Source organism: Pseudophryne corroboree, chromosome 2 (genome assembly GCF_028390025.1).
Source record: "Pseudophryne corroboree isolate aPseCor3 chromosome 2, aPseCor3.hap2, whole genome shotgun sequence".
NCBI classification, from domain to species: Eukaryota; Metazoa; Chordata; class Amphibia; order Anura; family Myobatrachidae; genus Pseudophryne; species Pseudophryne corroboree.
In genome coordinates this window covers 177,473,014-177,489,765 of record NC_086445.1, presented here as the reverse complement: position 1 = coordinate 177,489,765, position 16,752 = coordinate 177,473,014, and the positions used below count along the sequence as shown (strand labels likewise).

The 16,752-nt window shown below is 42.3% G+C and overlaps 1 protein-coding gene across 1 annotated transcript in view; it reads left to right on the top strand.

The window, feature by feature from the left end:
- The window catches only part of LOC135050615 (keratin, type II cytoskeletal 80-like), a 117,731-nt gene that overhangs the window by 82,366 nt on the left and 18,613 nt on the right, over positions 1 to 16,752 (top strand). Inside the window, exon 6 of the mRNA XM_063957056.1 lies at positions 5,226 to 5,351. Coding sequence (XP_063813126.1) covers positions 5,226 to 5,351 — 126 coding nt within the window. The remainder of the gene's footprint in view (positions 1 to 5,225; positions 5,352 to 16,752) is intronic.

Sequence of the window (16,752 nt, the reverse complement as noted above, 5' to 3'; positions counted from 1 at the left end):
TATATATATATATATATATATATATATATACCCTGTTGCAAAGCGGATTACCGAGGCCATAACAACTATGCTGGTGTTAGACGTGCGTCTGGTATCCGCCATTAGTGCAGTGGGACTGCAGTGTCAACCCTAGATGGGCCAGGTGTTTGTGCGGCACACTTGTGTCGCTTATCTTAGTCAAACAGCTACCTCATTGCCCTCTTTTACTTCTTGGCATGATGTGCTGTTTGGGTACTATGTTTTTTTAAGTGCCATCCTGTCTGACACTGCAATGCCACTCCTAGATGGGCCAATTGTTTGTGTCACTTAGCTTAGTCATACAGCTACCTCATTGCACCTCTTTTACATCTTTGCATAATGTGCTGTTTGTAGCCTTTTTTTTATATCTGCCCTCCTGTCTGACACTGCAGTCCCACTCCTAGATGGGCCAGGTGTTTGTGCCGCACTCTTGTGTTGCTTAGCTTAGTCATACAGCAACCTTGGTGCACCTCTTTTTCATCTTTGCATCATGTGCTGTTTGGGGCATGGTTTTTTAAAGGGCCATCCTGTCTGACACTGCCGTATAAGTCCAGGGGTACATCTGTATTAGTCCAGGGGTACTGCCGTATAAGTCCACCAATTGCAGAATTTTTGGAAAATGACAGGGGCGTGCAGGAGATACTGTCAGTGGACTGAAAAATTGCGGGCCACTTTCGACAAGCAGGCATTGCATGCCACTACTAGATGGGCCAGGTGATTGTGTCGCTTAGCTTAGTCATACAGCAACCTCGGTGCACTTCTTTTTCTTCTTTGCATCATGTGCTGTTTGGGGCCTATTTTTTAAATCACTGGGTCATGATGACGTTCTATGAGCCTGATTGCAGGTGCGGCAGATGTAACATGTGCAGAGAGAGTTAGATTTGGGTGGGGTATGTTCAAACTGAAATCTAAATTGTAGTGTAAAAATAAACATGTCCAGTATTTGTGGGCTACATGCAAAAGCAGACAGTATTTACCCTGCACAGAAAAATTGAACACACCCAAATCTAAATCTTTCTACACATGTTACAGCCCCATCCGCAGTGCAACATGGGGGGTAATTCCAAGATGATCGCAGCAGGAAATTTTTTAGCAGTTGGGCAAAACCATGTGCACTGCAGGGGAGGCAGATATAACATGTGCAGAGAGAGATATATTTGGGTGTGGTGAGTTAAATCTGCAATCTAAATTGCAGTGTAAAAATAAAGCAGCCAGTATTTACCCTGCACAGAAACAAAATAACCCACCCAAATCTAACTCTCTCTGCACATGTTATATCTGCCCCCCCTGCAGTGCACATGGTTTTGCCCAACTGCTAAAAAATTTCCTGCTGCGATCAACTTGGAATTACCCCCATGGTTTTGCCCAGTTGTGTGCTTTTTTGCTCTACTTACCAACATGAATCAGGCCCAATATACCTTACAATTACCCTTTCAGAAACTATTAAATTAGGCATACATCCCAACTGTCCCAATTTTTGTGGGACAATCCCTTTTTTTTTGGACTGTCCCTCTGTCCCATCCGTGAACCACAATGTCCCACGGTGGGGGAGGAGTCGGGATGACTCCTCCCACTCGCTGCTTTGCTTAGCAGAGCAGAGGTGAATAGAGGCTATTCGCTATTAACGGAGAAAATGACGGGGATGGCCAGCAGCTCACAGAGCGACTCATTCTTGTGAAGCCATGCCCCTCTTTTACCAAGGCCATGCCCCCTTTTTGGACACGCATGCCTTTGGCGCACATGAGTGTCAGGAATCTACTTTACTAGATATTGGGAGGTATGAATTAGGTGTGTAATACAGTAACTGACAGTGAATCTAAGTAACAGTCACCCTTGTTATGTGAGACAATGATTTCATAACTATGATGAATAAATGCAGGTGAAACGCACGGGCTCCCAGCAGAAATGTGTGATCGCTGGCTGATGCAACGCTCTGTTTACATAGGTATTGTAGCTAAGCTGATCACTGTTTTGACAAGCTGCTCTCACTATTGATACCTGTTTGCAGTGTTGAAATATAAATAGTATACAGGTTGAGTATCCCTTATCCAAAATGCTTGGGACCAGAGGTATTTTGGATATCGGATTTTTCCATATTTTGGAATAATTGCATACCATAATGAGATATCATGGTGATGGGACCTAAGTCTTAGCACAGAATGCATTTATGTTACATATACACCTTATACACACAGCTGGAAGGTAATTTTAGCCAATATTTTTTGTAACTTTGTGCATTGAACAAAGTGTATCTATATTCACACAATTCATTTACGTTTCATATACACCTTATACACACAGCCTGAAGGTCATTTAATACAATATTTTTAATAACTGTGTGTATTAAACAAAGTTTGTGTACATTGAGCCATCAAAAAACAAAGGTTTCACTATCTCACTCTCACGCAAAAAAGTCCGTATTTCGGAATATTCCGTATTTCGGAATATTTGGATATGGGATACTCAACCTGTATCACAAACAGCTACCTAAGAGAAATCAACAGTTAATTAAGGGGCCTATTCATGATGAAAATAAAAAAACTCTTGTGCTACTAAGACACGGTCGTAACCCTCTTTTATATTAACTTCTTGCTATCTTGCCTTGGTCTTGCCACCCATAAAATTTATGAGCCCCCTGCAATTTTTCGATCTTGGGCCCGCCTCTCCTTTTCAATAATAACTAGTATGCTTTTGGTGGGTAAAGCAATTGCAAGTGGGAAATTATAATATAACCCCCTTTATCAGATGTTTCTTCATAGTGAAAGTATGTACAATAATAGCGACGGGCACCCTTAGATCGGGTCCGGTATGATTTACCAGCAGACGGGATGCCGGCTGTCAGTATACAGGCAGCGGCATCCGGTCTTCCAGAATCCCGGCACCGAGGCATGGAGTCCACTCGCCACGCTTTGGGCCCGGTGGCTCGCTTCGCTCACCACAGGTTGTATTCTGACTCGGTTGATGGCGTGGAACCACCAACCGAGTGGGTATACCGGGCAACGGTCTGGATTTCGTCAGTCGGTATTTCACGTCAGGATTGTGGCGTTGGTCTCCTTAACGCCGGGATTCCAACAGCTGGCATTGTAACTCCATCCCCTTAGATCATAGGCCAACCAATTGTGTACCCCCTGCCCTCTTGTGGGCAGCCCTAAGATCAATGCAATTTAGCCAATACTATCATGAGATAACTGAATTATCTTACACTTCCTACATCTCGATTATGTCAGAGAGAGTTTCTCAGGCACAGCTAGCATGCTCTGGCCAGCTAATGAGATGTTCCCACAACTAATACTCCAGAGTTATTCTCACCTACCCAGAATATCAGTACCTTCATAGAAACATGTAAAATAATGAACATAGAGGAAACTATATGGCTGCAAACAGTAAAAGTAACATAGGTTTATTTGCCCGTTTTAACTTCAAGCTTCTGCTCTGCATGGAGGTAACAAACAGGTATATCCTCAAGCCCTGAAAGAGCAATTTCATGAACATCTATTAAAAAGTTTTAGGGTAGATTCAATTATGTGTGAAGTACACTGAGGGTTACTTCATAAGGAAAGCTATGCCTGTGTTTGCTGGCACCAGGGGCGGAACTTCCATTGATGCAGCAGGTGCATTGCAGTGGGGCTCCTGAGGACTAATTTAGAACAAGGGGGGTAATTCAGAGTTGATCGCAGCAGCAAATTTTTAAGCAGTTGAGCAAAACCATGTGTACTGCAGGTGTGGCAGATATAACATGTGCAGAGAGAGTTAGATTTGGGTGGGGTGTTTTCAAATTCTGAAATCTAAATTGCAGTGTAAAAATAAAACAGCAAGTATTTACCCTGCACAGAAACAAAATAACCCACTTAAATCTAAATCTCTCAACAAATGTTATATCTGCCACACCTGCAGTGCACATGGTTTTGCCCAACTGCTAACAAATTTGCTGCTACGATCAACTCTGAATTACCCCCAATGTCGGATGAATGTCCCAGTGCAGAGAGCAGAGTAGGCCATACTACCTGAGGGACCTGTCCCTTATCTTATGGAGGCAGGGCTGACCTTGTGTGTACTAGACTGATAAAGGAGTCCTGCCACCTATCAGCTCTGATGATCACAGCCAGATACTGACTCTGAATGAGGGGGACATTTACTAAGCATTGATAAGAGCGGAGAAGTGAGCTCGTGGAGAAGATGCCCCATCAACCAATTAGCAACTCTGTATCATTTTATAGTATGCAAATTATAAATGTTACTTCAGTGCTGATTGGTTGCCATGGGCAACTTCTCCACTGGCTCACTTCTCTGCTCTAATCACTGCTTAGTAAAAGTCCCCCTAAGTAACAGGCAGCTGTACATTATTTCTGATTCACTGCTGTCTGTGAATTAAAGGCAGCCCACAACCAGTGTAACTGGCACTGCCAGAGTCTGCCTGACTGAGTGTCTAATGGGGACAGCACAAGAGGCAGGGGCCACTGTATTCAAGGTACATGCTCCCTGCTCTCAGAACCGTACAGGACATTGTGTTTACTTTATACCCCTGTCTCCCACTGCCTCTTCCTGTCACCCACTGCCTCTTCCTGTCACCCACTGCCTCTTCCTGTCACCCACTGCCTCTCCCTGTCACCCACTGCCTCCCCCTGCCTTCTGCTGTCACCCTCTGCCTCCCCTTGTCTTTTGTTGTCACCCTCTTCCTCCCCCTGTCTTACGCTGTCACCCTCTGCCTCTCCCTGTCACCCACTGCTTCCCCCTGTCATTCACTGCCTCTCCCTGTCACCCTCTGCCTCCCCCTGCCTTCTGCTGTCATCCCCTGCCTCCCCTTGCCTTCTGTTATCATCCTCTGCTTCTTTATGATAACCTCTGCCTCCCCCTGCCTCTCCCTGTCACCCATTGCCGTGTGGCATATTGTGAACTTGGGTTGGGCTGGAGGAGGGGGCCCAATTATATTTCTGTGCCTGGGCCCACCACAAATTTCACCACTGGCTGGCACCACAAGTAAAAACAAGAAAGGTTTCCTTCCCAGATAACCCATGGAGTCTCGTGGCAAGCTGAATTTCCCCTTTATGTAATAAAGTTAAAATTAAGCATAAATGCTGAAATTTAGATCTTTCTAATTTAGCTGTTTCTTTTAACAATTTTTTTAATCCCATGTGTTATAGAATACAATATCCTACAGTGAGGGTTATTAACGGCTCATTGAAAAACGCTACTGTGTCATTGTACAGTTACAGCAAGGGGTCCTACAAGCTGGACGCTGTGAAACAGAACTGGAGAGCAGTCGCAGTCAAATTACCCAGCTGAATAGCAAGATCCAGCGCCTGAGGTCGGAGGTCTTAAGCATTCAGAATCAGGTAAGAGCTTAGTGTGGGTTCCAAGCATTACTCCCTGACCCCCCACACAAACACAGTTGTTTTTTTAAATACAGTAACCTCCAGTGTTCATGATTGGTTGGATACACTCTTGTGCTAAGCATGTGTTGTGAATTGATACTGCATCAGCAATCTGTATCAGAGGGATGGAGATTATTTACTGTCTTCTGTTTATAGCTTACTCCAATTACCTCTTCATCATCTTGGCATATATTCATAGCCGGATTAACAACAGGGCAACCAGGGCGATCACCCAGTGTTCCACACACACTGGGGGGACCACCACATATAGCTACATCATCATGTTTCTGTGTGGCATAATGTGAACTGGGGGAACTTTGTGTAATACATTTGTTGTACGGGCAGTACTTACACATTATACTTTTTAATAACATTGGGAGTAATTCCAAGTTGATCGCAGCAGGAAATTTTTTAGCAGTTAGACAAAACCATGTGCACTGCAGGGGGGGCAGATATAACGTGCAGAGAGAGTTAGATTTGGGTGGGTTATTTTGTTTCTGTGCAGGGTAAATACTGGCTGCTTTATTTTTACACTGCAATTTAGATTTCAGTTTGAACATACCCCACCCAAATCTAACTCTCTCTGCACATGTTATATCTGCCACACCTGCAGTGCACATGGTTTTTCCCAACTGCTAAAATATTTGCTGCTGCGATCAACTCAGAATTAGGCCCATTGTCAGCATATCTTATTGACACATTTATTCGTAGAGGCCTCCACAAACCTTTATACAGTCCTGCATATACAGATGTGTCTTTATAGATCTTTGTCTGTAATGCAAACTCAAAATTGCAGCATAGCATACCAGTGTGGGAGCATGTGTATGCATGTTCCTGCTAGCAGAACAGGCATCGAGCGGGTGGAGCCATTACAAGTAGTGGGAAGCAGTGCCGGTTCATATAAGAGCCAGGCACAGGGTGGTCAGCGGCGGTAGCGGGAGCTCATGCTCCCACTACCCGTAGCTATGCAGCGGGGAAGCAGCGGCAGGGGCGGGAGCGTGCATATGCATGCTCCCGCTAATAATAGCATGCCACAGAAAAAGTATGGGTGCTGGAGGCTGCGCTATGCCACATCACGGCAACACCACAGTAAGCAGCAAAGATATTATAGAACACATCTGTAGTAGGTAGCAGAATGACTTGTGGGGCAAGATAAATACAGCAAACTGTATACAATTTCCCAGCCCCTGAAACAGATTCCTCATATCCACTTTCTGCTAAATATAATCTGCTGGAGGCCTAATTCTATAATGTAATGTGAACGCAATACTGGATGCCTGCTGCAAATGCAGTTCTGCACACCTCCTAATGTGTACTCATCTATGCGATCATACTGCTACACACTAGTCATCATTATTATCATCAGCACTTCCACCTATCACATGCTAGGAGCAGAAGATCCATGTCAATTTGGCATCCAGAATGAATACACACAACCCAGACTAGTGGGTAACTCTGGCTACATGCCCATGACACAGCCGCAGTACAGTTGTGAGGTAGTGAACTAAATGGGGGTGGAGAAGTGGGGAGGGCAAGAGCAGCCGGCCAGGGCCCTAACATGGGTACTATTAAAGGTATTACCAAGGGTATTGCTAAAACATTAACTAATGACGATTCCGATTATGAAGTACCCAACACAAGGGGAAATACTTATCTCAGTTGTATGTATGTAAAGTTTTGTAAACGCTAGAAGCCTTACAGATAAAAAGGGGGAACTAGAAGTCCTTGCAGCAAGCAAACAGTATGATATTATAGGCATTACTGAAACTTGGTGGGACGAATCTTATGATTGGTCAGTCAATCTAGAGGGGTATACGCTGTTTAGGAGAGACACGTTAAATAAACGAGGTGGGGGGGTTGTCTTTATGTAAGTCCGTTTTTAAAACCTGTTATGCATGAAGATATTCATGAGGGGACTGTAAATGCTGTTGAGATGTTGTGGTAGAAATTGCATGCGGGGGAAAGGGAACCACAAAGATAGCATTGGGGTTATGCTACAAGCCGCCTGGTATTACTGTGTCTGACGAGGAATTGTTGCTGAAGCAAACTGAAAAAGCGGTAGGAGCAGGAGACGTAATAGTGATGGGAGACTTTAACTATCCGGAGATAAATTGGACAAATGATTCATGTGAGACTGCTAGGGGTAATACGTTTTTAAAAATGTTAATTGATAACTACTTACTTCAACTAATCAAGGAACCAACTAGGCACAATGCAATCCTAGACCTAGGGGTATATTTACTAAGTTTCGTGTTTCTGCCGAATTGGTGGGAGTTTAAACTCGAATTTTATTGGACGTATTTTTCTGCAACTTTTTAAAATCATTTTCAGGAATTTACTATGCTGCCGAGTTTTCGTTTTTCGTATTTTCCGATGTTACTCGTATTGTCGGGCAGTCTTTTACGGGAGTGATTAGTAAAACAATGCCGGACATAAAACAATGAAGCCTGGCCTTATCAGTGAGATCTGTGCAGGGCTTCATTGTGTATAGTATGAAAAGAGTTTAAACAGTTTAATAAAAGCATAACCAGCCTCGGGCTCTTTGAGCCAGCCCTGGTTGTTTAAATACTGGGGGGGGGGGGTGATTTACTGGGGTCCCTCGTATTTAGACAACCAGCACCGGGCTCTTGGGCCTGCCCTGGTTCCAAAAATATGGGGGACAAAAGAAGTAGGGGTCCCCCGTATTTTTAAAACCAGCACCGTGCTCCACTAGCCGAGAAGATAATGCTACAGCCAGGGGACACTTTTATACTGGTTTCTGCAGCCGTGGCATTACACCCCCCCCCCCCCTACTAGTCACCCCTGGCTGGGGTACCCTGAAGGAGTGCGAACCCCTTAAATCTAGGGTTCCTTCCCTTCCAGGCACCCAAGGGCCAGGGGTGAAGCCCAAGGCTGTCCCCCCCATCCCTGGTAGTAGTGCACCGGCTAGAATGGGTGATCACGCTCCTCCATTCTAGCCTATGATGGGAACTTTGCGGTCTACAGTTAACCGAAAAGTTATTTGGGGTCACCCACAAGAGGGACCCCAATTAACTTTGTGGTTAACCGCAGACCGCAAAGTTTCCATCATAGGCCAGAATGGAGGAGCGCGATCATCCATTCTAGCTGGTGCGCTACTCCTGATTGACAGGCTAGTAGCGCACAGCTAATCAGGAGAGCACCATGATGTAGCGCTTCCTGATTGGCTGCTGGGATCTCCAGTGACAGGAGTCACGGGGGGTCCCGGCATTCAGGAAAAGGGGTTCCATGTGTAAACATGGAACCCCTTTAGTGGCGTGGATCGGGCTTTCGCTTTGCTTTTTTGACAAGGCCGTGGATTACTTCTGGATCGAAGAGGACCGATCATCACTGGAAAATAGGTGAGTATATTGGAATTTTGGATTTACCGGTAACTGTTTGAATTCTACATGGAGAAGGGGACGTGATTGATCGGCGTGGGATGTAGGTAAGTATGTATGAGTGTGTAAGTGTGTTTTAATAAATTTGTACTATCACGCTGTGTATGTCTTGTATTTATTTGGGTATTTCTTTCGTTGTAGAACTACAGGTACCAGCGGGCCCATTATTTCCCTGCATGCTGGTACTTGTGGTTCTCCAAGTACCAGCAAGCGGGGGAGGCTTGCTGGGACTTGTAGTTCTACAACAAAAGAAACTATTACTTTTTTACACACAAAAAGGCTATCAGCCCCCCATCCACCGCCCAGGGATGGGGGGACAGCCTCGGGCTTCACCACTGGCCCTTGGGTGCCTGGAGGGGAGGGACCCCTTGATTTAAGGGGTCCCCACTCCTCCAGGGTACCCCGGTCAGGGGTGACTAATTGGGGGGGTAATGCCACGGCCGCAGGGACCAGTATAAAAGTGTCCCCTGGCTGTGGCATTATCTTCTCGGCTAGTGGAGCCCGGTGCTGGTTTTAAAAATACGGAGGACCCTTACGTCTTTTGTCCCCTGTATTTTTGGAACCAGGGCTGGCCCAAGAACCCAGTGCTGGATGTCTAAATACGGGGGACCCCAGTAATTTCCCCCTGGTATTTAAACAACAAGTCCCGGCTCAATGAGCCTGGGGCTGGTTATGCTTAGGAGGGGGGATCCCACACAATATTTAACTATTTCAGACCCCTTTCCACAGATAAGCATGCACAGATCTTACTGATCCGTGCATGACTGTCTGAACACGCCAGCAAAAAGCAGGTCTATTTGAAAGCTCCTTTTTTTTTTAACTAATTCTATGCTTTCACGGCAGTGTTTGGCTATTGTCAGCAGTAATTGAGAATACGAATTCTTAGTAAATTACCGAGTTGTATCAAATAACAGTCGTGTTTGACCAATGGTCTATTCATTCGTATTTGTGAACTCGGGAAAAACAATACGAATAGCCTCAACACTGCCGAGATTTGGGTTTAGTAAATTCCCGTGATCACACTTAGAAGAAAAATACAAACTTGCATTAAATCGGGAGCTTAGTAAATATACCCCCTGGTATTAACAAACAATGGGGAATTGATATCAAAGTATTAGGGGAGCCCTTAGGAAACAGCGACCACAATATGGTCACCTTCAATATCAGTTTTCATAAGCAGTCCTATATAGGCTCAAACAGAAGTTGAATATCTGCACACTCATTTATTCTTATATCGTGGGTGTAGGGGAACCGTCACCCCACAACCACTTAAATAAACCCCTTTTCCCCTGTATTTCAGACAATGCTTTTTAGGTATATGGGGGTGCTGTCAACTACAGTATGCGTATATCAAGGTTGGGAGGAAGAAAGAAGAAGAATCTGTATGGTTGACGCACTGAGAAGAAATTCAATCATAAAACATAACCTTTATTAAATATATTAAAATATGAAGTTGATACGACCCAGACAACAGTGAAACATAAGAGTTAAAATCAGACAAATCAACATATATGTGAATCCTAATAGATTGAAATGTGCAAATAAAGAGTTAAAACACGTGTCCGCGTGTATGTCCTGTGTCTAATGATTATTAAGTTATATCTATTCCAATGTTATCCTAGATGAATCATTCATCTTGTTTTAGATTGATTATATGTCAACTGTCACAGGCAATGTTGATAGTTCACCCTATCCAGGTTGGCAGCTTTAAATGATCACTCCTATAATTTATATACCTCCTACTCAACAGAAGTATCTCCCGGGAACTCACTCCTCTTATATGGACTGTGAGTACAGGTAGGTATAAATATATGAATTTATTCAGAGTTACATTAGTTGTTCATGTCACCGACTGTTACCACTGAGAATTCCGAATATATATAATCCCAATTAGGAGTAGGTTGAGGGATGGACTTTTATATAACACGGATATCACCTTTATTCTAGCATAAATCACAGTAGGTAATTGGACCATGCATATAATGGGGAATTACTTGGTCCTGTTATATATAGGGGAAAGTTGCTAAGGGGACAAGGCGGTCCCAATGAAGATGATGTGGGGCTTTAAGGGGTATAGCAATCCCAATTTTAACTATCTGCCCACGTATATTGCAGATATTCCCTGGTCCTATCATAACAGACTAAAAATACGTGGAAGATATTACTTTCCTCCGGGGTATGGCAGCCCCACTTATAATTTAGTGCTTGTCTGTATAGACCAGGAATATATTTTGCTTAGATGCACACTTCCCTATATCAGGATAGATTCAGATTTTAGTATCTTTTATTAGTTTCATTAAGAGATGTCAAGAAATTCAAAAAAAGGTTTGCTCCCTGACGAAGCTGCCGTTCAGTGCAGTGAAACACGCGTGTAGGGCACAGCGTGTCCGCGTGTGTGTAGTGTCTTTAGCAATTATGTGTTAATATCATATGAATATGAATGGTAGTGTTCTGAGTCATACAAGGCTGCCCATAAATTGACACCTATACTAGCAATAGAGCACTCAGCAACAGGGTTAATATATGCAGTTAGTACTATATGATAGTGGAGGAAGGAACCCCACAGCATGTTAGAAAAATGTATAGATATTACTGCTAATGGGACAGTCATATCCAGGTTCACTGATCATATTTATTTACATAATCGGATCTGATTTATTATACTTGAACCAGTGGAATAAGTGACAATTAGAACCTTAGTTACAGACCCTTAATCTTGTGTTAACTATTACAGTTATTGAATGCATTAGGAAGGTCTCCACAAAGTTTGGTTACATTGAAACATGATCAGGAAACCAGATGGCTGAAATAGGAAATGACACATATGTATCAATGCTGCAGTGAGTGAACTGGCAACATTTAAAATCAGATAGCAGCCAAATGAATTGAATACTGTTACAGTAACCACTAAGAGAGTATATGTAGGAGGAAAGGCTGGGAATTCTAATACTATTGGACAGATTACTGATAGATATATCGCTATAGCTAAAATATATAGCACGACACTCTAAAAGATATCACTGGGATATTCACATCTAGAATACCTAATATCTCTTTACATTAATATCTGTATTATACAGTGGTAATTAAAACAAAATATACTTTAAGTGACCGAAATGCATGGGGACTTATTTTAAGGCTGTCACATTTTTGAATTTTTTGACATCTCTTAATGAAACTAATAAAAGATACTAAAATCTGAATCTATCCTGATATAGGGAAGTGTGCATCTAAGCAAAATATATTCCTGGTCTATACAGACAAGCACTAAATTATAAGTGGGGCTGCCATACCCCGGAGGAAAGTAATATCTTCCACGTATTTTTAGTCTGTTATGATAGGACCAGGGAATATCTGCAATATACGTGGGCAGATAGTTAAAATTGGGATTGCTATACCCCTTAAAGCCCCACATCATCTTCATTGGGACCGTCTTGTCCCCTTAGCAACTTTCCCCTATATATAACAGGACCAAGTAATTCCCCATTATATGCATGGTCCAATTACCTACTGTGATTTATGCTAGAATAAAGGTGATATCCATGTTATATAAAAGTCCATCCCTCAACCTACTCCTAATTGGGATTATATATATTAGGAATTCTCAGTGGTAACAGCCGGTGACACGAACAACAACTAATGTAACTCTGAATAAATTCATATATTTATACCTACCTGTACTCACAGTCCATATAAGAGGAGTGAGTTCCCGGGAGATACTTCTGTTGAGTAGGAGGTATATAAATTATAGGAGTGATCATTTAAAGCTGCCAACCTGGATAGGGTGAACTATCAACATTGCCTGTGACAGTTGACATATAATCGATCTAAAACAAGATGAATGATTCATCTAGGATAACATTGGAATAGATATAACTTAATAATCATTAGACACAGGACATACACGCGGACTCGTGTTTTAACTCTTTATTTGCACCTTTCAATCTATTAGGATTTCCATATATGTTGATTTGTCTGATTTTAACTCTTATGTTTCACTGTTGTCTGGGTCGTATCAACTTCATATTTTAATATATTTAATAAAGGTTATGTTTTATGATTGAATTTCTTCTCAGTGCGTCAACCATACAGATTCTTCTTCTTTCTTCCTCCCAACCTATATAGGCTCAACTAAGACTTTAAACTGTAGCAAAGCCAACTTTGACATGATGAGGGAAGCTTTAAGGGACATTGAATGGGAAATTTTGTTTGAAGGAAAAAATACTATGGTGAAATGGGAGGTGTTAAAATCGCTGCTGGATGAGATTACTCGTAAATTTATTCCCTTGGGCAGCAAACAAAGGGCTACAAATTCCAAACCAATGTGGACTAATAAAAAGATTAGGGAACTAACAGGCAGAAAAAATCAAGCTTTCAAAAAATACAAATCAGACAGGAAGGCGGAGTCATTCCAGCACTATAAGGCTTGTAACAAAATATGCAAAAAAGAAATGAGCTGCTAAAGTAGAAACTGAAAAGCTAGTAGCCAAGGAAAGTAAATCAAACCCCAATTTTTTTTTAAATATATCAACAGCAAAAGATTAATGAAGGAGAGTATAGGCCCATTAAAAGACAGGCTGGGAGTCTTAATCAAAAACGATAATGACATAGCGGATAAATTAACTGAGTTTTTCTCATCGGTATTCACCAGAGGGGACCAAATGCAGGAGGTAACAAACAACCTCAATAAAGATAATGTCACACTGCTAAGTGCTTATTTAACCGAGGAGGAAGTCTGTGACTGATTAAAAAAAACTAAGATTAATAAGTCACCTGGTTCCGACGGAATTCACCCAAGGGTTCTCATGGAGCTTCACTCCGAACTAGCAAGACCACTATTTACGATCTTCAATGACTCACTTACATCAGACATGGTTCCCAAAGACTGGCGTATAGCGGAGGTAGTGCCGATATTCCAAAATGGGAGTAAAGCTGAACCAGGTAACTATAGACCAGTTAGTCTAACGTCTATAGTAAGAAAATTAATGGAAAGTATTCTAAGGGATAGTATACAGAAGTTCCTTGAAACCAATAAGTTTATTAACAGGAACCAACATGGATTTGTGAAGGATAGATCATGTCAAACAAACTTACTAAGCGAGAGGTGGATGTAATCTTTTTAGACTTTGCTAAAACATTGGACACAGTACCACACATGAGACTTATCTAGAACTTACAAGAACTGGGGCTAGGGAGCACAATATGCACTTGGGTTAGTAATTGGTTGGATAATAGGTAGCAGCGCATTGTGGTAAATGGGACTTTTTCAAATTGGACAAAAGTACTAAGTGGTGTGCCACAAGGGTCTGTACTTGGACCACTATTGTTCAACATTTTTATTAATGATCTAGCAGTAGGTTTAGAGAGCATGGTGTCAATTTTTGCAGATGATACCAAACTGTGTAAGGTTATAAATTCGGAGGGTGATGCTGAGTCTCTCCAGAATGATTTAGCTAAACTGGAATCATGGGCAGCAAAATGGAGAATGAGTTTCAATACAGATAAGTTCAAGGTAATACATTTTGATAGCAAGAACAAAAAAACACATACTCACTAAATGGGGTGAATTTAGGGGATTCTGTACTGGAAAGACTTAGGTATTCATATAGATAGCAAACTGAGCTGCAGTACCCAAAGTAGGATTGCAGCAAAGAAGGCAAACAATATATTAGCATGCATTAAGCAGGGAATTGATGCAAGGGATGAGAGTGTTATACTCCCATTATATAAATCCCTAGTGAGGCCACATCTTGAATACTGTGCACAATTTTGGGCACCGTACTACAAGAAGGATATCCTGGAGCTAGAAAAGGTTCAGAGGTGGGCGACTAAACGAATTAGTGGAATGGAGACGCTGGAATACCAGGAAAGATTTGCAAGGCTAGGCATGATTACACTGGAAAAGAGGAGATTAAGATGGGACATGATCAACATTTATAAATATATAAGAGGACAATACACAGAGCTAGCGGGGGACCTGTTTTTAGTAAGATCGACACAGGGAATGCGTGGGCACCCGCTTAGGTTAGAGGAGAGGAGGTTCTGCACACTAAGGCGAAAAGGTTTTTTCACAGTAAGGACAATACGAGTTTGGAATTCCCTGCCTGAGAAAGTAGTAATGGTGGACTCAGTCAACATTTTTAAGAATGGGCTGGATACATTCCTAATGGATAAGGATATACTGGGTTATGGTGGATAGATCACACGGGGTGGTCTTCAGTTTGCCGGCTGTTGGGATCCTGGCGCACAGTATACCAGTGCCGGAATCCCGACACCCGGCATACTGACACCTTTTCTCCCTCTTGGGGTTCCGCGACCTCCGTGGAGGGAGAAGGGACAGCACTGCGCGCATAGTGCGCCACTGTGCCCGCAGCGTGGCGAGCACAGCGAGCCACAAGTGGCTCATTTGCGCTCGCCCAGCTGTCGGCATGCCGGCTGTCAGGATTCCAGCGCCGGTATGTTGGCCGCCAGGAGCCCGGCTGCCGGCATACCATACTACACCCATCACACGCTACAGTTATTAAAAAAAAAGAGTAATAAACATAACGGCTGACTTTAGCACAAGTTAGAATTAGTCCTGATAATAATACAGCATAGGAGACCACAAATAAATTGAACTCGATGGACAAATTGTCTTTTTTCAACCTCAGAAACTATGTTACTATGTTATCTTGCATGTGTTTGTACTGTTGCAGCCCAGTTATCCAAACTGAAATGCCTATTTAGCATTCGCAGAGAAATGGTTGCTAGCTGCACCACTCTGAATACTGCATATATTTGCACAGATGCACATGCAGCCGGCGACAGATTAGCAGTATGTGATAAATCCCTAGTTGTGTGTGACTTGGAATCAAACCCTTTATATAACCAATCAAATGATAGTCAATGGGTTGCGTCTGTAAAGTTGACCTTTCTCTGTATTAAAAATGGAAAAATTCCAACAGCAGAAAGAGAATAGCCTATAACTATGTGGGTGTGAGCTTCTCTTGAAATCCAGTGGTCTTGTTTAATTGGGGTTAGTGGGGCTTATTGTAAAAAAAAAGAAAGAACTGTAAAGTTTTCTGTAATTTTACTCATTATGTATTGCTCTGCCCATATTTATGATTGCACCATAATTGTTTATCTATATGGTATAAATATAGTACTATTCAAGATGTGACCTCTGTAATTATAATGGGGCTAATTTAGATGTAGATGTTCCACCGAAGGCTGTATAAGACCTGAGGGAAATTAAATAACAAGGAGTTTGAGTGTCGCTCCCTTTAATAATGTGCTGGTAGCTTCCCCTTTAAGGCAGCCAGATTAATTCTTAACAGCCAATAGTAGTTAAATGGGGAGGAGCTTTTTAGCTTTAATAGTGGTGTGCGTCAGAGTATGGTTTATTAGTATGTGCGTGTGGCGGTAAAGAACGGTAGTTTGTTAAGTTAAGTTAAGTTCAAGGCTTAGTGGGTGCGCTCTCTTTGCAGTGGGGTATCGAGTAAATCCGTTGTCCTGGACAAGAAATGGTTACACTACCTGAAAGGGTGGGTTGTGGAATGGAGAGATGAACAACAGCGATTGGTTTCTGTGTGGGTGTGTTTGGTTGTCCTGTCCATTGTTTAGTGCCGCCACCATTTCAAAAATGTTAAACTTGACAAAAAATGTAACCGCCAGCACTGTTGGCCATGTTTTTATTCTTAGCATATATATATATATATATATATATATATACAGGTTGAGTATCCCTTATCCAAAATGCTTGGGACCAGAAGTATTTTGGATATCGGATTTTTCCGTATTTTGGAATAATTGCATACCATAATGAGATATCATGGTGATGGGACCTAAGTCTAAGCACAGAATAGATTAATGTTTCATATACACCTTATACACGCAGTCTGAATGTAATTTTAGCCAATATTTTTAATAACTTTGGGCATTAAACAAAGTGTGTGTACATTCACAGAGTTCATTTATGTTTCATA